At 40.7% G+C, this 25,244-nt stretch overlaps 1 protein-coding gene across 4 annotated transcripts in view; it reads left to right on the plus strand.

Moving 5' to 3' along the window:
* NF2 (NF2, moesin-ezrin-radixin like (MERLIN) tumor suppressor) overlaps positions 1-25,244 on the plus strand; it is an 87,071-nt gene that overhangs the window by 13,991 nt on the left and 47,836 nt on the right. For all 4 annotated transcript variants that reach the window (XM_081285729.1, XM_081285728.1, XM_081285727.1 and 1 more), the window contains exons 2-4: positions 16,091-16,216; positions 18,122-18,244; positions 20,462-20,545. In XM_081285729.1, the coding sequence (XP_081141855.1) occupies positions 16,091-16,216; positions 18,122-18,244; positions 20,462-20,545 (333 nt within the window). The remainder of the gene's footprint in view (positions 1-16,090; positions 16,217-18,121; positions 18,245-20,461; positions 20,546-25,244) is intronic.

The following is a 25,244-nucleotide window of genomic DNA, read 5'->3' on the forward strand; positions in this document are numbered from 1 at the left end:
TTGGCCTGAAGTAGGAGACTTGGGTCACCTTGGGTACTTCCTGTTGTGATTTGTCAGGTTGCATCTCCCAAAACTGTAAATTCTAGAGGAAACACCCATTTGTAAACATTGTTAGAATATTCTGTTAAAAAGCAATAGTAGTTTGATTTATGATGATAGAGGGAACTCAGAGAGGCCATTAATCTTACTCCCCTGCCCTGTTTTTATGTTGTATATTAACTGGGCAAGGTGCTGATGCAAGGAGATAGCAGGTACATTTTTGGGAAAATAAAAAAGAGAGATAGCACTTGTGGAAGTTTTGGCTTTATTAAGGTCAAATGTTGGTGGCCTTCCAAGAAGGACTCAATTGCAGAACCAGTGGTAGTACTTATGAGTCATGTTACTTTATGGTAATAAGACTTTTTGCTGCAGACATAGGGGGAAAGATCTCTTTCTTGCACTACTTGCTGCATTGCACAATTGGCTTGGTGCTTTGGAAGATTTTTCCACTTGAAAGATTTGATATTTGTCATTTTGAGAAAGTGGGTGCTGAATGTAATTTGCCAGGAGGCTAAACGGTTATGTTACTTCTTATCTCGCCTGGAATTTTACTCTAATAATTCAATCTATCAGCAAAAAGAACCAGTTATGAAAAATTTCTCAAAATTGAGTTGTAGGAGATTCTAATGCCATCTTATATTGAAAACAAAACCTTCTCCTGTTGATTGGCATCCTAATTGTTTTCACATACCCAAATGGAATTATAATCAGATTGAATACCAACATAATGGGCCATTCCAAGATAAAAAAAAAAAAATGGACATAAGTTGTCCATAACAGAAGGAAACTTCAAAAGGAGAAGACAGAAAGACCAACTCTGCTATTTTCTCTAAGATCTTAATTCCTTGACTCCCTAAGATTTTGGGGGATGTTAATTCTGGGAGGGCAGAATGGGATTGAAGCAGTTAAAAAGGGAGATGTTGGCCTTTCTTCTGAAATAAGTTTCTTGTTGTGCTGATACAGAGTCCTATTATCCTATTACTATATATAGCTAAGCAATGAAATAACCAAACTGCCAGGGGCTTATATTTTTCTGGGTGAAGGATAAGACTGACAACCCCTGCTATATTGAATCAGTGTCTTAGTTTGTCTTTTTGAATCACATGGGCATTTTCCATAGTGAATCTTTCTCACTTGGGTTTCCTTGCCTTTGGCCTAAAATGAAACCTGGGTAACAGAGACCTCATCTCTTTAAAGAATAAAAAACAAAACAAAACAAAACAAAAAAACTCAAAAAACAAAAATAAGAACCAAAGCAACTGTGGGACCATCTGGGGGCTGGAACATAATTATGCAGATGTAAGGATCAAGTGAATTTGGACATCGGGGTCTTCTGAGATCAAGAATGAGCAGACCCGTGATTCTGCAATCTGCATTTGGGGTAAAATTGGGGGTTCATAACCCACTTCAATCTAATGTATGAAATATGATATGTCAAGAGCTTTGTAATGTTGTGAACAACCAATAAAAAAATAAAAAATAAAAAAAAAAAAAAAGAATGAGCAGACCCAAGAGTAGGAAAGCCAGCCAGGTAGGACGGAGTTCTTGGGGCAAACCTGGTCAGAGCCGAGCTCAGAAAAGTCAGCACACTTTCTCATCTCTAGTCCCAGTGCGTGGTCAAGGTGTCACATAGAATCATCTAGAGCCTTAGGCTGGGGTCTGAATATCTGGCTTCCAGGTAGAGCTCTTCTGTGTATGACCTCTTTCCTCCAGGCCTCAGTTCTTTCATTTGAAAAAGGAAAAAAAAATGTGATTTCTAAGGCCCTCTGTCTCCACATCTTATCACCTAAGATGATCTAGATGGAAGAGGCCCACTGTGCTCCCCCTTTTTGTACTTTCTTTTTAGGATGTCATCTCAGGATTTTGAGATGCGAGAATAATCTGCCAAAGAACAGGAAAAATATTGCTTAGGAAATAAGAGTTTAGCTATTAGTTCTAGTAAAGGGGGTGAATTGGCCTGGGAAATGCCCTGCCATCTGTTCTGGAAGCAATCTTGGTTTTAACACTGTAAAACTCAGTTGTTGAATCTATAATATGGGGAGAATAATACAGTATCATTCTTTAAAAAAATCTTTTTTAGTTGTAGATGGACACAATACCTTTATTTTATTTATTTATTTTTATGGGGTGCCGAGGATCGAACCCAGTGCCTCACATGTGCTAGGCAAGCACTCTACTACTGAGCCACAGCCCCACCCCCTACAGTATCATTCTTACAGGGTTGTTTGAGAAATGAGATGAATCTTGGCAAGAATTGGGTCTACTACTTGACCCATAATAAGCCTTTGGTAAATGTTAGCATCTTAAGCTGGGAATGTGGGAACCAGAAGAAAAAGTCTCCTATTAGCAGCTGTATGAATTTTTCTCCTTTAGTTATTGTCTTCATTTTTTTTGAATCTCCTTCAGATTATTCACGCCTTTATGATTTGTATAAAGTTTTCTATAGTTTACCTAAATATAATGAGCTTATCTTATGTTATATTCCTGGTTTTTCTCTCTCTCTCTCTCTCTTCCCAGTGCTGGGGATCCAACCCAGGGCCCTGCACAGTTAGTCAAGCACACTATCACGGAGCTACATCCACAGCCTGCCATATTCCTATTGAAGGATGTTCTTTTTTATAATATACAATATGACTTGATCTCTATTTAGCTTGATGTCCACTGTGGTAACAGGATTCTTTTCTGATTTCTGCCATTGTTTGTTATTCTCTATTTTTTTGTCCCCAGTGTGTCATTTTTTTCACAATACCTTTATTTATTTATTTTTATACAGTGCTGAGGATCAAACCCATTACCTCACATATACTAGGCAAGTGCTTAACCATTGAGCTACAACCCCAGCCCCCCCCCCATATGTCATTTTGACATTTTTCTTTGTTTTTGGTGACTCCTCCAATTATTCATGCTAGTTTTGCATTCCTGTCCAAGAACGTTCTTGGTGCTTGTTTATTTTTAATTTCAGAAGTTAAAACATTTTAAGTTTTATAAACCCAGAATTAAGTTTTCTCAGAGCTGCTAATCTTTTTAGCCAGCTGGTGACAAGCCTTCTCTGGATTGTTACAGGATGAAGTGTTCTCTCTTCCTGTATGTGCTTTGTCTAATTTAGATTCTAAATCCACATGTTTTAGGACATTTTTAGCACACAAATTTATTACTGAATTAGTGCTGACTTCAAGGGGAAAAGCCTTAATCAAACCTTTAGTCAGGGTGCTGACTCAAGATGCTGAGACTTAAGGTGTTTGTTTGGGTTTAGAAATCACGGTGGCACCACTAGGTGGCGGCAGAGCACATCATTTCTAAAGACATTGGACCTTTTTCCTCTTCTGCTTTCATTGCTTCTTTTTGCTTCTCTGCCAAATTTGGACCTGGCTTTAGAAAATTCACAGAAACTCTCTGTTAGTGAGTGATGTTGCTTATGGCTTTCCCAAATATCTTGCCATTTTTAGTTTCCTAGTTTCGGTAGTTTCTATAGTTTGACTTTCAGATGAAACTTAAAACTGAAGCCTGAAGTAATTACTAAATTACTAAGCTTATCTGGACCCATCTGTGGTTTTAAATTTCCCAATAGTGCATTTATCTACTATCCTATTCCTGTCGATTTTGATATTATATCAGTCAGTCTCATAAATATGTCTAAAAAATGTCTCTAGCCCACAGTAGATTTTTCTCAACCATTTGCAGAAATTTTCACCCAGTCTTACCCATTCATACCTTCCAGTGTTGTTAAAAGTCAGTGTCATTATCATTGATGATCGGGAAGCATAATGAAAACATCAAGCTAGAAACAGAGACAGAACATTTAAAATTTCTTTGCAATTAGAGTGGCTAGAGTCAGCATACTACACAAGCTAATTTGCACAAATGGATTATATTTTGGCTCTATTGTGCAAAAAGCTTTTTGTGTGTGTGGGTTGTGGGGGGGGGGTTTGCTGGGAATTGATCCCAGGGCCTTATGTATGCTCTACCACTGAGCTGCACCCTGCTGGAATAGACTTTTACATATAATCTGCATTTTTTTTTTACAGTGTCCAAGATAGGAATATCCATTGGATAATACTTTGTGGTGAATTGTGTTTCATAATGTGCTAGTTTTCTCTAATGATTAGACATTTGAAATTTAGCCCTGTGTCTTATCTCACTGAATTTACTATTATTTCCTATCTATAGCTCTCTGCTGAATTTTTATTTTCAATGTTTCAAACATTTGTAATCACTGATGATTGCTGAGAATCAACAGCATTCTAGTCCTGAAAACTTCTACTCTTCAGCAGCATTCTAATTATCATTTTTGTTGCATTGGAGAATTCATTATTATACAGTCAACTCTTGATTATTAGGAGTAAGGAACATGATGGCAGAACCAGAGCAAGGGAATAGAATGGAAAAACCACACAGGAGTGAAATGTTAAGTGTCATTTACATCTGTAAAATGATTTTAAGGTATAGAATAAGGCATTAAAGGATTAACAAAGAAATTATTATAGCAGCAACAACATAAAAGTACTACATGGTTTATACAAAAACCATCTCAAGCTTATGGACTCAGAGGGTGGTATTAATTCTGAAAGACCACTTGATGATTGCAGAAGCTGAGGCCCAAAGAGGTTAAGTGACTTACCCAACACAGCAGGTTTTGGTGTTTTATAGCTGTTTGACAGGGCTGTGATTGCTCTCATGTTGTGAACTAAATCCTACAGAGATTGCCCTTTTTTTTTTTTTGCTTTTGGGGGGACTGTCTTGCTTTTATAGCACTATAATTGTGTTGTTTCTTTTTGCTTTGTCATCTGTCAACCAAGTTTGAAGCAAGTACATCTTTTTTTTTTTTTTTAATTCAGAGCATCATCAAATCTAGGGACTGCACAGGGCATAAAAAATTTACAAATGAAGACACTGGGGCCTCCTTGAACTGTGTGCTTCACTTAAGTCACAGGCTTGTGTGTGGTGGAAGGAGGGTGTCTAGGATCCAGATTTCTCCTCTGGGTTCACTGCTGATCCCATAACTGCTTTCTACTTCAGCGGGAAAGATGTCAGAAGCTGCAGACATAAGGACTTTTCCCCCTTAACAAACTGTAACTCATTTTGTTTTGAAAGACCAGAGACTTATCAGAGTTAAAAACCTCTATGTTGTGGCTTCCCAAGGTGCTGTGATTTGTTTCTTACTAGTCTCTTCTGTTTGGTGGAAAATTTTCTTCCTCAGTTCTTTGAGATTTAGATTTCTTTGCCAGGGTATTTTTAGAGAGAGTAAATCAGTATGTGTCACCAAAGGGGAAAAATATATACCTTAAGGTCTAGTTATGCAGTTAGAATTTTAATAAGGAGTGTCATAAATTCTTGCTTCATTGCAGTCATTACTTAGAAGTCTGTTCTACTTAGAAGCCTCATCTAGTTATCATCATCATTATTATCAACATCACCAGCCAACCACAAGCATTTATGTGGCACTTGCTTGGGTTCTGGGAAACTTAAGTGTGTGAGCATATACATGCATGCAGGTGTGCATGCATGTGTGTGTGAGTGTGTGTGTGTGCGTGTATGTGTATGTCTGTTTGTGTTAGACCTTGCCTTCAAGGAGTTTGTGATCTACAGAGTTGGAGGAAAGACAGGAATCTTGGGGAAAGACAGACTGTACACTTTTCCATATTTGTAAAATACATACTGACTTGTCTGTGATATTGTATCAGGGAAGGGCAGTACTGAGATAAAGAAATAGATCTTATCAAAGTTCTGATTACAGGTGAATGGAAGTACATAGATTTTTATTTTCAGTTTTTTGGTACCAGGTATTGAATCCAGCCCTTTAAAAAATTTTTTATTTATTTATTTTTATTTTCAGACAGAGTCTCACAAAGTTGCTTAGGGCCTTGTTATGTTGCTGAGGTTGGCTTTGAACTTCAATCCTCCTGCCTCAGCCTCCCGAGCATCTAAGATTACATGCATAGGCCAGGCTGGAAGCACACAGGTTTGCTGTCTTGGGAGTACACAGGCTGGATTGTAACAAGGCAAGGTAATTGATTGAATGAGGGAGGAAGGATTTGGTGGAAAGCCTTGAAACCAATAATTTAAATAGATTCGGTATAATAACAGATGATTAGAGAACTGGAAGAAGAAAATTAATTACCATAGTCCATTATGACAGAAACTGACAGGGTAAGAAATTAGAGATGGGAATTTTTGCAAAGAGGCTTTAGGTTTGAATCTTGCACAGATTCAAGATCAGCAGAGCAGAGCAAACAAATCTCTTTTTGCTATGATCTTGTTTCTATTTGGAGGATTCCTTTTTCCCTCATGTTGAAATAATGCCTGCGTAGGAGTGGTATATCCTTTAGTTTCAAAAGGAAATGGCAGAGTGGTTTTGCATTAAGCTCATGAGACAGAAGAACCTGTTTTTTGTTTCTGTTTTTGTTTTTTTTGGTGTGGTGATACTACATCCTGAGTTGAAGTGTTGATTTTACAGCCATAATACTATACTTTTTAAATCTTTGATTAATCAGAGGAGATTTTAATGGGATTCATTATTATTCACTTACTGCATAGCAAAATCATTTTTATTACTTTTTTTTTTTTTTGCAGGGGGATGCTGAGGGTGGAACCCAGGCAAATACTGTATCACTGGTCCACATCAGCAGCCCCTGTACCTCTTTTGTCTTTTTGCATAACTGGGATTGAATTCAGGGGCACTCAACCACTGAGCCATATCCCCAGCCCTATTTTGTATTTTATTTAGAGACAGGTTGCTTAGTGCCTTGCCATTGTTGAGGCTGGCTTTGAACACGTGTTCCTCCTGCCTCAGCCTCCCAAACTGCTGGGATTACAGGCATACTCCACCATGCCTGGCTCCCATATACCTCTTTCCATCACGTTTATCTTGTAAATTGAGGTATTTGCCCTCCATTTTTTCCAAAACAGACAAATAAAAGTTGTATTTAGGTTTAAATCTTTACATAACTGTCTTAAATTCTCAAGTCTGTAAATCTGTTCTCAAAGGCCAGCTATGACTGCAGTAGTTAGTTATGGATAAACATTGAACAGGGAAATTGCAGTCATCCTTAGTTTTCCATTTCTGAAATAACGGCAAACATGTGGCACATTCCCTGAGCCTGGGGAGGCACAGTTCCTTCTGTTGCTGTATCTGCAAGGGAGCTAACCTTTTGACAATTTTTATGGCAAATGCTATGGCAGCTTGTGAGCTAATTAGAAGGAAGCCTGATAAGCGAATGCTGGGGTCGTCAGTTCTCTTTCATCCTCTATGGAGGAGACAACCAGTTAAATAGCATTGCTTGTGTGACTGGTAATCTAGCCCACCAGACCTCTATGAAACAGAATATTGCTTCTCTCTTAGCTTTTTCCAGATGTGAGTCATTTCTAAAAAGCCCACGTGTCTTTGTGGGTTCCAATTCTTAAGCATTTTACATCTAACAGCCATATTGGGTTCACTTTCTTCAAGACAGTTGACCTTGTCTAACTGTGGCCTTTCTCCCACATGTGGCTGGTTTCCACCTCACCCTGCCCTGTTGTTATCAGCAAGTTCAAGGGGTTTGATTGTCACTGGCTTCGTGGCCCAAAGAAATAGGAGAAATGCAATGTGAAGACTGCCAAAGCCCAAAGGAAAAAAAAAAAGGCATCTTCAGGATTGAGTATAACTCTGGCCAACTATAAGATGGCTGTCAGTAGAAGTTATTCATAAAGCTTCCCCAGTTAATAGACCCCAATCAGCCCTGCAGGTTATTGTTGCCATTTGCTTCCTATAACAGAAAAGTGCTGCATTCTAGTTACGTTCCTGCTGTGGAGGGTAAGTGCTTAGTGCTATTTACTTAAAACTTTCCAGGTTGATAAATGACAAGTACTTTACTCTAGATAAAGCTCATAAATTCAGCTCCTACAAAAAATAACAAGCTGACAGCACTTAGTCCTGTTTATAAAGTTCATACACATCTATCTTTGATACCGGCACAAGTATATATCTATGAAATTGCATCACAGCCTGTTAAAAGTAACAGGAAAGCACAGCCACAAAGCCGAGCAGCATCGCATTTGCACACTCTCTCCCTGTAGCCCCTGCGCCTGAAGGGCACCTTGAGGATGAGGCCTGCAGAGGGGGCACTTCCTTCCACATGATGCAGTCCAGATCTATGCTTCTTCCTGCCTCTCCTCTCCCTGCAAACCACCTTCCTCACTCCCCCCACCTCTCTTTTTCTCTCTGCAAAACAAACACCTGCCTCTTAGCCTCCATCCTCTTTGCTGGACCCAGATGAGGCAGGGAACTGTCCTGGACATAGAGCAGTTGAACACTTTGGCCAGGTGGAAAGAGATGGTTTCAGTGTATACTTCATCAGGACCAGCAGCTGTTCTATTTTTGGCAGCCTGTTCAGAAAAAATTACAATTTCTAACAAAAAGGCCTGTAAATAGTGTGAATGCAGGGCCTGAAAGGCTTACATACCACCAGGTGTCAAAAAAGGGATTTCCCCCCCCAGTACTGGGAACTGAAACCAAAGCCTCATGCTGCTAGGCAAATACTCTGCCACTGAGCTACACCCTCAGCCCAGGAAAATAAGCAGGGACTCATCCCTGTCATCTTAGCTTCTTTGAGGCCTGCAGGTACCCTTGCAGGATGTGGACCTGCTCTGATCCAGAGCCTGAACAGCCAGGTTCCTGATCAGTTGTGGAGTCAGAATCTTACACGTTGGGCCAAAGCTGCATATTCAGTACTGCATTGAACATTCAGTACTGCAGATTGGATAATTATGCTGTTTGTCAGATACTAGAAAAGTGCAAAGAACATTCCTTCACTTTGCAACAGCTTGGACCCAAGCAGCAAACGTGCTGTTCCCTCCTCCTGGTGTGACCTCCTTTTTGTCAGCTCCTTCACCACAGGCCCAACCACTACTTGGCTTCTGAGACCCAGTTCAGACAGCATCTCTGTGAAACCCCTCATGCCCAAGATCCCCAGCCTGAGTTGTGTTCCCACAGCATCCTGTTCTGTTAGCACTTAACCAGGTTCATTTTTGTTATCCATTTACCTCTCTTCCCTGTCAGATGCAAACAGGGACCATGTCTTGTTCTGATTCATCATTTATCTCCTGTACCGAACACAATGACTAGGATGTAGTGGGTGCTCAATAAATGTTTGTCAAATGAGTGATTGTATGGTTAGCTCAATGAGAATTGATGGTGCCCTTTTCGATCTGTCATCCATCATCCCTGGTGTGGATCAGGGCTGGAAGGCTTTAAGTGTACCACTTTGGAATCCAAGGAGAGGAGGCAGGATGAGAATTAGTAATAACTACCCCTATTGAATGTTTATTTACTCCAGGTTGAGCACTGTCTTAATCTTTTGAAATATATTAATGCACTTAATCCTTAGATCAATCTGCTAAGACAGGTTCTGTTTATTATCCTTGTTGCAAAGCTCAAGGAAATTCAATAACTTGCCCAAGGTCATATAGTGACAGTGTTGAGATTCATACCAATGGTAGATAACCAACTTATCTATGATTTTTAGAATGGTTCCTAGAAAGAATTAAGCCCCAATGTCCTGAGGCATCCATCTCAGTAATGATTCAACTTGTCTCCTGTGTATTTAGAATGATACTAGTTATGTTCCATTCTTGGGAAACTGGAGAAAATAGTCACCAGATAACTCACTGTGTTCTGTGGTTCAGATGCAAGAGGAGCTGGACAATTGACAAAAGTATTGAATTGAAATGTAGTTTCAGGGGCTGGGGATGTGGCTCAAGCGGTAGTGTGCTCGCCTGGCATGTGTGCGGCCTGGGTTCGATCCTCAGCACCACATACAAACAAAGATGTTGTGTCCGCCGAGAACTAAAAAATAAATATTAAAAAATTCTCTCTCTCTCACTCTCTCTCACTCTTTCTTAAAAAAAAAAGATGTAGTTTCGGAAACAGGGTAGAATTCTCATCTCCAACAGAACTATAGTACTGTTATTTCCCATATGAACAATCTAAACTTGTTTTTTTTTTTTTTTTTTGCCTGTAGACATTTGTGTATACTGTCTCTCTACCTGGGACACCACTTACCGCGCGCGGGCTTCTCCTCTTCCAAGCCCAGTTTTCACTTGGCTTCTCTTTCCCACCATGAATCTGTTTAGATGACATTTCCTTACTCTCTCAGATGAGGGGGGTCCTTTTTATGGGGTCCCCACAGCCCTTAGTGTCCCTGTTGTGGCACAAGTGTAGTGCTGAAAAACACCTGAAGCTGATTTTGTGTGGGCTTAGGGAGGTGACCACCTGTTCCTGACTGGCCGTATTCCAGACCTGTGAGAGTGGGGACTCATCTTTTGTTCCCTATTTCTCCCTGCACTAGCATGGTGCTTAGACACAATGGGTGTTCACTAAATATCTGTGGAAGGAGTGGGTGTGTGGGACTAATTGTGCTCCAAGTCTCTAAGCTTTGGATTTTTGAAGTAGTTCAGTTTTGTCACATGGACACTGTTTGCTGTGTCTTGTATGCAGATACTCACTTGGGCGCTGTGGGGAATAGGAAGGTGGTGAATGTTGCTCCTAGTCAGAGGTGTCTACAATCTAGGGAGACCTTCAGATGACAGTGAGCCACCTCACAGCATCAGCACAATGCAGTGGACCAGCAACAAAACTGAAGATAAACTGGGAGTGGTGGCACATGCCTGTAATCCCAGTGACTCTGGAGGTGGAGGCAGGAGGATTGCACATTTTGTTTTGTGCTTTGGTACCAGGGATTGAATCCAGGGGCGCTTAACCATTGAACCACATCCCCAGCCTTTTTTTTTTTTTAATTTAGAGATAGGGTCTTGCTGAGTTGCTTAGGCCTATTTATTTATTTATTTTAACTAAATTGCTGAGGCTGGCTATGAACTCACGATCCTCCTGTCTCAGTCTCCCAAACCACTGGGATTATAGGTGTGTGCCACCAAGCCCAGCAGGATTGCAAGTTTGAGGCCAGCCTCAGCGACTTAGTGGAACCTTGTCTAAAAAATAAAATTAAAAAGGTTTGGGATATGACTCAGAGGCAAAGTGCCTCTGGGTTAAATTCCCAGTACCAAAAAATATGAATAAACAAACAAATAAATATTAAACATTTTTAAAAAGGACAAATTTGTCATGTTCTTTCAAGTCAGCCCACATCATTCATAACCATTCATAACCAAATACCTCCCTTCTCAAGGATCCTGAAAACCTACAGTATCTATGACCAACAGCTTTTGTCTGTAAAGAACTGGAGACTCAAATCAGGAAGACTGAGCAAGCCTCAGACATTTGGGGAAGGGCATATTGAAAAGTACAACATCAGCCCGGTATGGTGGTGCTTATCTGTAATCCCAGCGATTTGGGAGTCTGAGATAGGAGAATTGCAAGTTCAAAGCCAGCCTCAGCAATTTCGTAAGGCTCTAGGTAACTTAGTGAGACCCTGTTTCAAAATAAAAAGGGCTGAGGATGTAGCTCAGCAGGTAAGCACCCCTAGGTTCAATCCCTGGTACCAAAACCAAACCAAACCAAAACAAAAACCAAAAACAACTTTGGGTAGGTAATAACATGTTGAGGTTAGATTTAGCCAAACAGAAAACAACTTTTCCTCCATGTCCTTGTCCTTGGTAGGGATTAAATCTCAGCCTTGTGCATGCTATTCAAATGCTCTACCATGAGCTACAACTCCAGACCATAAGAAAACTTAATTGCTTAAAGACACAACTTTCTATTTTATTATTCTGGGGGGTGGGTGGACAGGGTCTTACTATGCTTCCAAGGCTGACCTTGAACTCCTGGGTTCAAAAAATCTTCCCGCCTCAGCCTCAAACATGTTATTTTATAAATGGAGGCTTTAAATCAAATTTATTTAAGGCATCTCTTCCTGGTTTCTTCAGGCAGCTTAATTTATCTTGTCTAAAACTTAATTGCTCATCTGTTTTCCCAAATTTGCTGTTTCTCTTGTATTCCATCTCTCCTTTAGTGGAACCATCTGGTGCTTGAGCTAGAAATGCAGGTGTCCCTCTTGATTCTTTCTCCTTTGGTCCCCATTCAGGCACCAGTTCTATGACTGCTCGCTTTCCATTTCTCAGGCTGTCTTTTCTCCCTCCCACCACCTTTCCCATTGTAGGAATGGCTTTTGCTCTGTCCTTCTTGATTTAGGCTCCTTCCTCCAACTAATTCTCTCCCCTGTTGTCAGAACACATCCAGAATGCAGATCTGACCCTGTCACTCCTCTGCCCAAGTCCTCAAAGCCTCTATGGAATTTGGCTGAAGTCAAGTCACCTGGTTGGGCATTAAGCACTATTTCCACCATGCCTCTTCCAGAGCCTGGCTGTTGGTTTCAGCTCCAGCAAATGACTTGCAGTTTCCTGTAGCAATCATGATTTTTTGGGGTGGAGGGGCACAGGAATTGAACTCAGGGGCACTCGACCACTGAGCCACATCCCAGCCCTGTTTTGTATTTTATTCAGAGACAGGGTCTCATTGACTAGCTTGGCACTTCACTTTTGCTGAGACTGGCTTTGAACTTATCATCCTCCTGCCTCAGCCTCATTGGGAGTCATTGGGATTATAGGTGTGTGCACCGCACCCAGCACAATTATGTATTTCCTTCCCTACCTCATGAACTCTCACTTGTTCTTTAAGTCTTCTCGGACCTGAGTTCTCCCCTGCTTCTCTTGCATGCATCCTGCTTGCATCGTTTTGTAGTCCCGATGTCCAACAGTGCTGGCACATAGCGTGTGTGCTCTGCAGTACTAACTGTAAAAATAAATGAGAGTAACCAGGGGCCTTAATTCACATGAAGCTGTAGATGAGCCACATTTGACTCTTCTGAGAATGGGTGTCATTTCAGACACTGGTCACTTTCTGAACAAGGTGGAAAGCAAGAAGAAAGGAGGACCACAGAATAGGGAAAGAGGTGCTCGAGGGACTCGGGGTTTGCCTACTTTGAGTCACCGTGAAAAAGGCCAGGGTCTGCTTTTGTCATCCTGCCAAATAATCTGTGGCTCAGTTCCCTTATTTGTACAAAAGGGGCTGGGTCTGTGATAGTTAATTACTCAGGCTCATTTTCAACTCTGACAGTCTGAGATTCTTCACACCAAAGTTAAAAATATAAGTAGGAAACCCCCCTAAGTAGGGCATTCTGAATTGTTATGAAAATTCTTTCCCTCCTCCTCACTTCATTGCAAGCTCCATGGGGTCAAATACATTGTCTTTGCATTCAACAAAGATAGTTTTGCATTTTAAAAACGAAGAAGTAGGGGCCCCAAAGTAGGGGGCGGGGTTGTGGCTCAGTGGTACAGCGCTTGCCTAGCATGAGTGAGGCACTGGGTTTGATCCCTGGCACCACATAAAAATGAAAACAAATTAAAAAAAAAGATATTGTGTCCATCTACAATTAAGAAAAAATTAAAAATAAACAAAAACAAAACAAAAACAAAGAAGTAGAAGGGAATGCAGGAAAACTGCATTAATATGATATTATGTTGAGGATTTAAACTCCCAAGTTGGGAAATTCACTCATCTTCCCTTGGCAGCTTTTCTTCCAGTGCATTGCCCATCCCACTTGCAGACAGCCCCTTCGTGCCAAAACCCAGCCCTGGCTGTGGCTGTAAGTAAAGGCACGTTGGGAATCATTACCTTGATCCTCTTGGCCCATGGGTGTTTAACTTCTCCACATTAATGCCTGCTCTTTAGTGGTACATTATCTTGTAGCAAGGTAGGCATTTATAATTTATATACTGTGTGCTGCTTAAAATAGAGACAAGAGGATAATCGGCATCCTGAAGCTTCCAGTTTTCCAAAATAATGTTTCTTCAGTGAAGTCTGCCTGTAGGAATTAAAACCTGCTGTGAATTAAAAACCCTTTGTCCAGTTGTCAGATGGGGCAATGGGTGTGGCCATTGTTCAGCATTATAAATGGGGAAAGACTATAATCTTTTAAAAATAAAACTCGTGATTTTATTTATTTTATTTTATTCTATTCAAAATAATCTCTAAGGACTTTGTTAATCTTAATAATCTTTGTTGTATACCAGGGACTCTACTATAGTCAGAGAAAGACAGGAAAAAAAGCCCTAGTGAAGAACAAAATTAGCTGGATGCAGTGGGGCACGCCTGTAATCCCAGTGGCTCGGAAGGCTGAGGCAGGAGGATCTCGAGTTCAAAGCCAGCCTCAGCAACATCGAGGCGCTAAGCAACTCTCTCTAAATAAATTACAAATAGGGCTGGGGGTGTGGCTCAGTGGTCCAGTGCTCCCGATTTCAATCCCCAGTACCCTCCCCAGCCCTCCCGCGCCAAAGAAAGAAAGAAAGAACAAAAGCCCACTGCAACTCAAGCACTTGTCTGCTGTGGTCTTCCATCTGGGTTGCTGACTTGGAATGCTGGAATGTAACACAGAGAAGAGATGGCCTCTCCTTTTGAGTACCTGTGGGGAACCCACCATTCATTCACAGCTATTTTTTTTTTTAAACATTTATATTTTAGTTGTAGGTGGACACAGTTTTTTATTTTATTTTTATATGGTGTTGAGGATTAAATGCTGTGCCTCATGCATGCTAGGCAAGTGCTCTACCACTGAGCCACAACCCCAGCCCTCATTCACAGCTATTAAAAACAGAAATCCTACTTGAAAACTCCCCTGTGGAACTAGGTTTTAGCAAAAAGTCAATCAGATATTTTTTCCTTCTTGTTTTTTTCTTTTTTCTAATAAGTCTCTAAAACCTACATGTTCCCCATTCCTTTTTCATCATGCATCTTCTGTGTGCCAGGACTTTGGAGATTTCCAATGAGGGTAGAAGTTCTGAGGCTTTTGCAATCAAGTGGTCTCATTCTTTCCATGTTTGGCGACCTTGCATTTGAGTCTCAGGATTACTCTATGATTGCTGTTTCTGTGATGTGCCTCAGGTGTTCATACCTGCAACTAAGCGTGTATTTCTGTGTTCAACTGATAACTTGGAGGTGATGGGGCAGGAATCTGGCAAGTGGTAGCTGAGTGGGTAGTATAGGAACATCCTGGGAGACTTAATGGCAAAGCCACTAGGTGGCAACATTCACTAAGCTGCTAGACATTCTTTTCCCCTATTCAGATATTGAATTTGTTTTTCCAGCTACGATTGACTGACTAGCTGAGAAAAGGGGTTAGCAGCTGTTGCTTCAGGTCTTTTTTTTTTTTTTTTTTTTTTAACTCAGGGGCACTCAACCACTGAGCTACATCCCCAAATCCCCAAGCTCTATTTTGTATTTTATTTAGACACAAGGTCTCACTGAGTTACTTAGTGCCTCGCTTTTGCTGAGTCTGGCTTTGAACTCAATGATCCTTCTGTCTCAGCCTCCCAAGCTGCTGGGATTACAGGCATATGCCACTGTGTCCAGCTCAGGTTCTTTTGAAAGTGAGTCTCTAGGGTAAACACGCCATAGTATATGGGTGTCTGTCATCTAGGCTCAGATACCAAGAGTTTGAAATTGCTCTGTTGACTATGGATGAGTTACTTTGCCTTTAGCCCAGTTGAGCATCTATGATAGGAAACCTGTGATTGGACTGGCTGATCTCTCATGGTTCTTTTTTCCCCTGATTTATGACTTTGATTGCAACTTCCTCCCCTATATTTAAAAAACTTCTAGTAAAACCAATATTTAAGTTAAACACACACACACACACACACACACACACACACACTAGTCTTTTATCAAAGGGCAGAATGATTTTTTAAAAAGCAACAACAAAATCTCAAGGGAATTGATGTCTCAGACGCTGGCCATCTCCCTGGGTTAACTCAGGAGGCTCAGCTCTCCTAAATGAGGATGCTTATTTACCAGGTTTCCTAAATTAGCAGCTTTGGGGATATTAAGATCTGTAAGGAAGTGTCCAAGGGAGGTATTGTGTATGCTCTGCAGTGATTAAGCCATTAAGCTCTAATTGGTATTTTCCCACTCATGGTTTTGTGTGGGAAGCTTTAAAATTATTTAGGAATTCAATGCTCATCAGCCATCTTAGTATCAGTAGAGAGTGCAGAGAACCGTTTTGTAGGCGAGTAGGTTATGATTCTTGCTCACAACATCCTTCCCTGTTGGTTTGTTATATTGCAGGTGAAATGGAAAGGGAAGGACCTGTTTGATTTGGTGTGCCGGACTCTGGGGCTGCGGGAAACCTGGTTTTTTGGACTACAGTACACAATCAAGGACACCGTGGCCTGGCTCAAAATGGACAAGAAGGTTGGGCTTGGAACTGCACAAAATCAGTGGGGCAGATGTGTGCTTTCTGGGTTTTACCCTGAGCAAATGCTTAGCTTATTTGTTCATCATCAGGACTTCATGGCTACATGGTAGAAAGGGGGTCAAGTTCCTGAACTGAGTGGTGCAGAGACCAGGTCCCAGCAGTGCTGTGCCCTACCCTTCCCCAGCCTGTCCTAGGCAAGTGGAGTTTACTGGGGTTCAACCCTTGCAAGTCCTGGCTTCTTTGCTTGTTGTCCCCAGCCCGATTGCTTCCAGCTTTATGCCCTTCAATTTATTGAGCCAGGAGGCAGGCTTTATGAATAAAAATGACTACTATCTTATACTTAAAAAAAAAAAAACGATTCATGTCTTTGAAAGATTCTCTTGGGGCTCATGTTCTCAAGGGAATTTTTAAGTCTTTTTAAGAACACCCTGGCCCAACTTGACTTAATCATTAATGTGATCCAAGGAATAAAGGACACGCCTGTGCCTGTGGTGAAGGAACAATGCCCATTTGTTCTTGGGATTCTCTGGGGCACGTGCAGTCTGGGCTCCTACTAATTTTAAAATGGCTTGAAAATGGATATTGCCTAGAGGAACTGCCCTCTGCATGGGCTCATATGTTCACATAAAGACACACTTATATATTTACCTGCCCACCTAACTATGAAGATGATTGGGGAACAGGACCATGTGCTTTTGTCTGTCACTCCTAAAAAGACACCTGAATCTTTAAATAAGTCAGTGTCTAATTCTTACCTTAATTGGTACCCTCTGCAATTGCCTGCCTGAAGTTATTACATACTTCATGTTATGATAAATAATGAAAGCCTCCTGTCTTTTACCAGTGTGATCCTAAGCTGAAGTGTTCAAATTGTGTTTATATATGTACAGGGTAATCTCAAGTCTTCACATTGAAATCCCTGCTGGTTGTAAATTTCAAATGGTTATTCTTCATGATCTGAGTTCTGTGAAGTGCCAGTGTCAGTGAGGGTATCCTAGATCAGGTTGATTTTGAGTTATTGGCCACTGTCCCCTATAATTTGGGCAGGAGTAAGGAGAGTTATGTGTCAGAGACAGCAAAACTTTCCATATGTTTTTATGATTCTCAGCAAAGTGAATTTTAAATCATACCTGAGTGTTGGCCAAACGGATATTAGATTGAGGGCATCAGGAGCCATGGAACTGCTGCTCAAAGGAAATAAATTATGACACATGTTAATGGAGCCTGGTAGCCTGTCACATGACATGTTTATGTCCTGAAATGAAATTCACTCTGGAGAGCAGATGGTTCAAGCTTTTCAGGGGGTGGATGGAATTGTTAGAAGATTAAAGGCAGTGGCTTACTGACTGCACTGCAAGCATTTTGTGGGGCATCTCTGGAGGGTCCTAGAAACAAAGGATTGTTCTGTGGACACGTTTCACTTCTGTTGTTCAGTTAACATTTAAATGGTGTCGCAAAAATCTAGTTCATCATCTCTAAGGTGTATTCCAATTGGATCTACGTTATGTAGGTGGGCAATAAGGAAAAAGAACAAAGGGACATTTCACTACTTCAGAAAAATGTAAAAACATTTCAGTCTCCCATAAAAGACAGTGGCCAAGACCTTTGAATTATATTTCTAGGTTTTTTCCTGTGGCTTCGAGAACATTTGAACCTTCATCTTAGCTTCACTCACCTTTTAGGGTATTGATTAGTTTGGTTCAGAAACCCTGTGTGAGGAAGGTATTACCTCATGTGGATGGCTCTGTGAATGCTTCCAGCTGGGGAATCAACACTTGTGAGAAATATGAAGAAATTAACAGGGAAAAAATTGTATACTCTCCCTGCAAAAAGTTCTTTGGTAGCACAGGAAGAAGAGGGGCTGACACAATACGTGTGTCTTCTGCTTTGCAATTCTGCAGGTGCTGGATCATGATGTTTCAAAGGAGGAGCCGGTCACCTTTCACTTCCTGGCCAAATTTTATCCTGAGAATGCTGAGGAGGAGCTGGTTCAGGAGATCACACAACACTTATTCTTCTTGCAGGTACATCAGCCTGTGCTACCCCCTAAATTCTGAGAGAATACCCCCCTGCCCTCTCTGTGGTTGCAGAGGCATCCTGAGTGAACCTCTCAGAGTTGACCACAAACGCCTCCACATTGCAAAAATGTTCTGCCTCTAGAGCGTCAGTCCCTTTGGGTCTGTAATGGAAAAAAATCTTCAAAATAGAACTATACCTGAGCGATGAGAATTGGTGTCAGATGAAATTGCAAAGGTGTGATGATGAAGCATGGATAGAAGCAGCTGCCTAACCTAAAACCTCCCAGAAGATGGGTCCTGTTTGCTTCAAGCTAACTTGAAAGTGCAAAGAAAGTCTAAAGAGAGAGGCTTATAAAGCAGTAGTTCTTCCCTAGTTCAAAATCTGATCTCATTAAGACAGAACTTCAAAATGCTGGTGATGCTTGATTTGTCTCGTGCCTGTGATACTTCCAGCTTTCTGCTTCATGCTATCTTGTTCTATAATTGTCTGCTTGCTCCTTTGCTTCCTTGTTGGAGTGTAAGCCCCTTAAAAGCAAAAGTCATCAAATGTTCAGTAGGCATTCCTAAGTAATCACTCATCCAAATTGAAATTAGGAGATGCATAATTATAGGTTATTGACCCTCTAGGGGGATGGGGAGGGGAATTAGAGGATGATGGAAACCTTGTCAGTTTTGCCTGTGTGCTTACTTGTGGCCAGAGCACCTCCCTGATTTTGTGGCTAGTTGCAGTGATTGGCACCAGGGCTGCCTGTGTGACCGAAGGTGCCCACTGTCAGTGACGTTAAGATTGCAGCAAGGTTGTTAATTACATGATTTCTCCAGAAGTAGACATGTGGTGTGTCACAGCATCCTTGTAATTAATTTGAGCCTCAGAATATTGTGTTTGGTAAATATTAAGTGAAATGTAATAAGCCCCCTAAATAATTTCTTTTACCAAAAGGTCTTCTCATGTGCATGTGCGCATGCACACAAACACGTACACACACACACACACACACACACACACACATGCACACACACAGAGTATGTGTCAGATTTCTTTCCAGTATTTTCAAGTCAAAAGATAGCCCTTTCAGTTTTTCTGTAGTGTGACTTCTTTTTCTTTTTCCTTTGAAAAGAATCCAAGGATTTGAAAAGTTGCACTGCTTCAAAAGAGCTCAGGTTTCATTTTCTCTGTAAGAATATAAAATGAGTTTTAAAACCTGGAAAGAATTTCTTTGTGTGAATGAAGCCACATAAAGACCTCCAAGGTCCCTGAATGTCTTAGTGTTATAGAAATGGCATTCCTGTAAGTGCTTGAAAGCAGAATCTATCCCTCGTATGACTTTAGTTTGATTTTCCTTCATTGAAATGTTAGGGTGTTTTTGTAACAGAATAAGGCAAAATTTACTACTTTTATGAATCTGGTGACTGTTGACATCTGTAAAAAGAGTTGGCTTTCCTTTTGTGTTTATTTTAGTGTGCCCCGCATCATGCAGTTTTCTTGCCTCTATGTCAGGATCATACACTGCACCATTCCAAGAAATTAAGTGCAATGAAATATGTTAATTCAACACTGTGGCTTAGGAATTATATTTCCTGAACCTCACGTGTACTTAAAAGTGTTGAATCGATCAAATTTTATTGCTTCCTTTTTCCTTAGAGCAGCACATTGAAAGTGATGTTTTTTTCTGCAGTCATAACTCATTGCCTTGGTAGCTTTTGTCTTTAGACTTAAAAGTAGACTTCATTTCCTCCATGCTCTGAGTGCTCAGCAGGGACCTAGGCTGTAGTCATCCTCAGAGGGCTCCTGACACTTCTCTATTTCACACCTCTCTGCCATAGCCCAGATGTCAGTCTCTGTAATAACCATGAAGATCACATTTACTCATCAGCCTTGATCTTGAAGAGATGAGTGTTGTTTATTTATTTATTTATTTATTTTTACAGTGTTGGGAATCAAACCCATTGCTAGGCAAGTGTTCTACCACTGAGCCGCACCCCCCAGTCCAAGATGAGGGGGTTTTATGTGTAGCCATCTTAGCAGTAACTTCTCAGTGACTGAACTCTCAAGTGGTCTGCAGCAGTTAAAAAAAAAAAAAAATTGTCCCCTTTGTCAGAAAATCATTAACAGGCTGCCTTGACAGCCCTCATTTAGAACACCCTGCAGCCATCTGCTGTGACCAGCCTGCGCGACTCACTTCCTTGCGCACAGTCTCATGTCTCCCTCATTGCCCCTTTTAGGTGAAGAAGCAGATTTTAGAGGAAAAGATCTACTGCCCTCCTGAGGCTTCTGTGCTCCTGGCTTCTTATGCTGTCCAGGCCAAGGTAGGCTCAAAGAAGAAAAATGCAACTTCCTGGACATTAACTGGTGTCACAGGATGGCTTCTATATTCTGGTTCTTTGGATTTTCTCAACAAAGACTTGTCCTAGGAAGTGAAATGTCCTAAGACTTGTGGATTAGGGAATCCATTGTCACTGTCCTAATTTCTGTATGTGGGCATATGTGTGTTTGTATGTACAAATGATAAGTATATCCTTCTAATGAAATAGAATTCATTCTATGGGAATTCATTCAGAAAGATAAATTTTCTGTGAAATTTCATTATGCACATGTGGGTCATTACATTCACCACACCAACCTCTATTTATTAACCAGGAAAAATGAATTTACTATCTCTAGTTATGACCAAACGTGGCCTTTAGGTCAAAAGAGCCCAGATTCTCCCTCCATCTTCTAAAAGCCAGCTGTCCTATGTGGAGGCACCCCACCACACCTTCAGACACAGCCCTGCCTCCTTCACCTCTCAGGGGCATGCGCACTGATTGTGTGGCTAGACTCTGCCTGTGGAGCTGTCCAGCTAGCTGAAAATCATTCACTTTCATTCACTCACTACAGACCAGGAGGGATTGGAGAGGAACATCACCAAGTTTGTGTTTCTTTTCTTTTCTTTTTTTTTTTAAATATTTATTTCTTAATTGGACACAATACCTTTATTTTGTTTATTTATTTTTACATGGTGCTAAGGATCGAACCCAGGGCCTCGCACATGCTAGGTGAGTGCTTTACCGCTGAGCCACAACCCCAACCCCTGTTGTTTTGTTTTAATGTTATTTTTTAGTTGTAGATGGTCACAACACCTTTATCTTATTTATTTTTATGTGGTGCTGAGGATCCAACCCAATGCCTCACATGTGGTGTGTCTTTTTAATCTTCTAATTGCTCTGCCACTGAGCCACAACCCTGGCCCATCTTGGGTTTTTGTCCCTTCTATTCTTTTTTTTTTTTTTTTAGAGAGAGAAATTTTTAATATTTATTTTTTTAGTTTTTGGTGGACACAACATCTTTTTTTTTTTTAATTTTTATGTGTTGCCGAGAATCGAATCTAGTGCCCCACGCGTGCCAGGCAAGCACGTTATCACTTGAGCCACATCCCCAGCCCTCTGTTCTATTTTTTTAAGACCAACAAGAGGGTTAGCCCAGGGTACTTCATGTCCCTCAGATTTCCCATTTCACTCACATACCACCTTCTCCTAGTCTCCCAGCTTCCTGCCTTTCACTGAAGTATAAGATGTCCTCAGACACTGATGACTTGCGATTGTAAAGCATAATCTTTTCAGTTATTTTCCTTTTTCATTACAGGTATCTGTAAAGCCACCCCTGTTGTGTTAGAAAAATCAATATGACATTCTTCTTCGCTCACTTTTTTTGGGTAGCTTGGTACAATTTCAGATCAAAGCCAGGAAGTAACTGGTCTGTCATTTGAGTGGGTGAGTGGGGGAAGGCTGTACGTTGTCTTGATGATCACACCAATAGAAACACAGCTTCATCATATGATGACTCGTGGAATATTTGCTGAGCATTCACCAGGCCTGAGGGAGGGGGTTTGTTGAACATTGAAGATGTAGGCGCTGAAGCACTATCTGCCCTCTGTGATTTGCCCAAGGTCATTCAGCAATCTTGGGTAATGCTAAGGACAGAATTCATGGCTTTGGGATTGCATTTTGTGCCTCCCCTATTCCACTTCTCTGAAAAATGAGTAATTGAGAAAACAGAAAATGGGCCTTGATTCAACTAAAACATATGCTTCCTTTTATGCTTTGATCAAGAATATTAGTAACAGGAAAAATGTGTCCTTTCAATCAGTATCGCCCCAACAGTGATGAAGCAGTCATTGTCACTTTCATTAAATCTGGGCACTGCCTGGCCCAGAGTGGAGTTCTTTTTTGCACATTTTTGCTGTAGTTTAGGGGAGACCCAAGCTTTCAAGGACACTACCTTGGTCACAAAGGCCATATTTTCTTAGTATGGATTTTAGGCCACAAATTCAAAGGCCACCTGTTGGGGGGAGGAATCACTTTTCTGGGAACCAGCAGATGTTTGCTTAAACAGATTTCACTGTAGGAAAGCCCTACTAATTTGGATTCTACTAATTTGGAGATGAAAGTGATTCACAGACAGCATATGTGGTTCATATGGAGGAGGATGTTCTAACTATTTTTTCCGGTGTAAATTTTAAGGATCTTACAAATAAAGGTAATCTATGGCTTAAATCTGCACTGGGGAAATTCTCACTGTAGCATGCTTCCAGTTTCTAGGAGCTGCTTAATATTAAAAGGTGATATATCTGATTATAATATTAATAAGACTTTACATGTTCATACTGGGCTTTTTGTTGTTGTTGTTCTATTTGTTTATTTGTGGTACTGAGGATTGAACCCAGGGCTACTCTTTTTATTTTTCATTTTGGGCTACAAAAAAGTCCTTCTAATTTTTTTGAGACAGGGTATCATTAAGTTGCCCAAGCTGACCTCAAACTTGTGATCCTTCTGCTTCAGCCTCCAGAATAGCTGGGATTATATGCGTGTGCCACCATGCCTGGCTTGTGGCATTTGCCAAAGTGCTGTAACAAGAATATTTTGCAAGTTACTCAATGTAGTCTTTTCTGGAAGCCAAGCTAGAGAGTATTGTGCCTGTTTTGCTGATGAAGAATTTAAGGCTCGGAAAATATTGATGATTTGTCCAAAGTCACAATACTTTTAAGTTAATTCTGTTTTACAGAGGGTATAGTCCATCTATTTTTCTCTTTCTTTTGTTTGTTGTTGCTGCTTCTGCTGCTGCTGCTGCTGCTTCTTTTTTTTTTTTTTTTTTTGCAGTGCTGGGGATTGAATCCCAGGCATTGTGTATGCTAGGCAAGCACTCTACCACTTAGCTACACCCCAGTCCTATACCCATTTCTTTTTTGGCAGGGAGGGACACCAGGGATTGAACTCAGGAGAACTCAACCACTGAGCCAAATCCCCAAGCCCTATTTTGTATTTTATTTAGAGACAGGGTCTCACTGAGTTGCTTAGTATCTCACTTTTGCTGAGGCTGGCTTTGAACTCATGATCCTTCTGCATCAGCCTCCCAAGCCACTGGGATTATAGCATGCGCCACTGTGCTTGGCTATTGCCCATTTCTTGATGGAAAGGATTTTAAGCCGAGAGGAGCTGGGTTGGGGACCTTGGTGTTCCAGCTGCCTGAATTAGCACTTTGCTCTCGTCCCTCACTGTCTAGTGAGAGGAAGGTCTATGGAGATCAGACATTGCCTTTCACTAATTGTAGTTTCATTTATGTGATCACAGGTAGTCCAAGCTTTTCAGTAAGTCATACTGGTTCCCCAGTATGCAGCTTGTTTTTTTTCACAACCTTTCTGAAGCAGAAAGGAACTTTCGAAGTATGGAGGGGAAAGTGAACTGAGCTCATTAACACATGGAATGTAATTATGCACAAATGTATTCATTATAGTATTTCAGCTGTTTGAATGATATAGACACAGTTGATTCTAAAGCATAAAGAAACAATTCCTCTCAAGGTATGAATACAAATATTAATCACATGGTTCAGTTAACAAGAACCATATTTCTTGGTTGGAGTTGAGTTATGCTGGAGTCAAAAGTATGGGAAGGATTTCTTTGGTCTAGTCACACGACACCACCATCTTGCAATGTTTAAAACACCTGTTGGATTTTATATTGATAATTTAGGGTTTGAAATATGTCCTAATTAAAAATGACTTTGGAAGAGAATGGTATGTGATTTATAAGGCTTCTGGTGCTACATGCAGACTTTTCACATTCTGAAGGAAGAAAAGAATGGTGGGAGAGGAGGCTTAATTTTCCTTTTTCTCTTTAATATGATTAGTGCCAAAATGCAAGTCAGTTAGAACACTGAGTATAGGTAGAGACTGGCATAGATTGAGGCTGGAGTTATCTCTAGAGGAACAGATCATAAAAGGTCTTAATTTTATCCTATGGGTGCCTCAGAGCCTGTGAAGGATTTATTTTTTTGACAGAGCCTAAATTTCCCAGTATTGACACAGTGAGATTGAATTAAAGTGGGCAATGGTTGGTTGGATAGGAAGAGATTGACTTAAAAATACGTAGGAGGTAAAAGTTGATTAAGTGGTGCTATACTCTGCATATCCTTTTACAAATTGATATATTTTCCCCATTCAGCCTGGATTTTGAGATGTATCTATGTTGTATGTGTAGGTGTAGCTCCTTGATTTGAACTGCTATTTGGTACCATTCGTAAATAAACATGGTTTATTTACATCCCCCGAGAAGAGGTAGATTGTTTCTACTTTTACCCTATTATAAACAGTGCTTTGCTGAAAATCTTCCTACATTGTTCTTCATATGCATGCACAAAAGTTTTTTCCCCCCTTTAAGGCAAATTTCTAGAAGTAGAATTTAATAGAATTGACAATAGAAAAGTCTATCTAAATACAAAGAAGTCTTAAGTTTATAGGAAAAAGATAGTGGGCATGAAGCATGTGAATAGGGGTCTTATAGAAAAGAAAGTAAGAATGGCCCATAAATACAATAAAAAGGTGTTTGATATTATTAGTAATGCCTAATTCCAGAATGTTTCCATCACCCCCAGAAGAAATTCCACGGCCACTAGCAGGTTCCCCGAACCCCTCTGCTCCCACCCCTGTACCCTGACAACTGCTAATCTGCTTTTGTGTCCCTGTGAACT

This window comes from Spermophilus citellus, assembly GCF_964194105.1.
Source record: "Spermophilus citellus genome assembly, chromosome: 3".
NCBI lineage: Eukaryota > Metazoa > Chordata > Mammalia > Rodentia > Sciuridae > Spermophilus > Spermophilus citellus.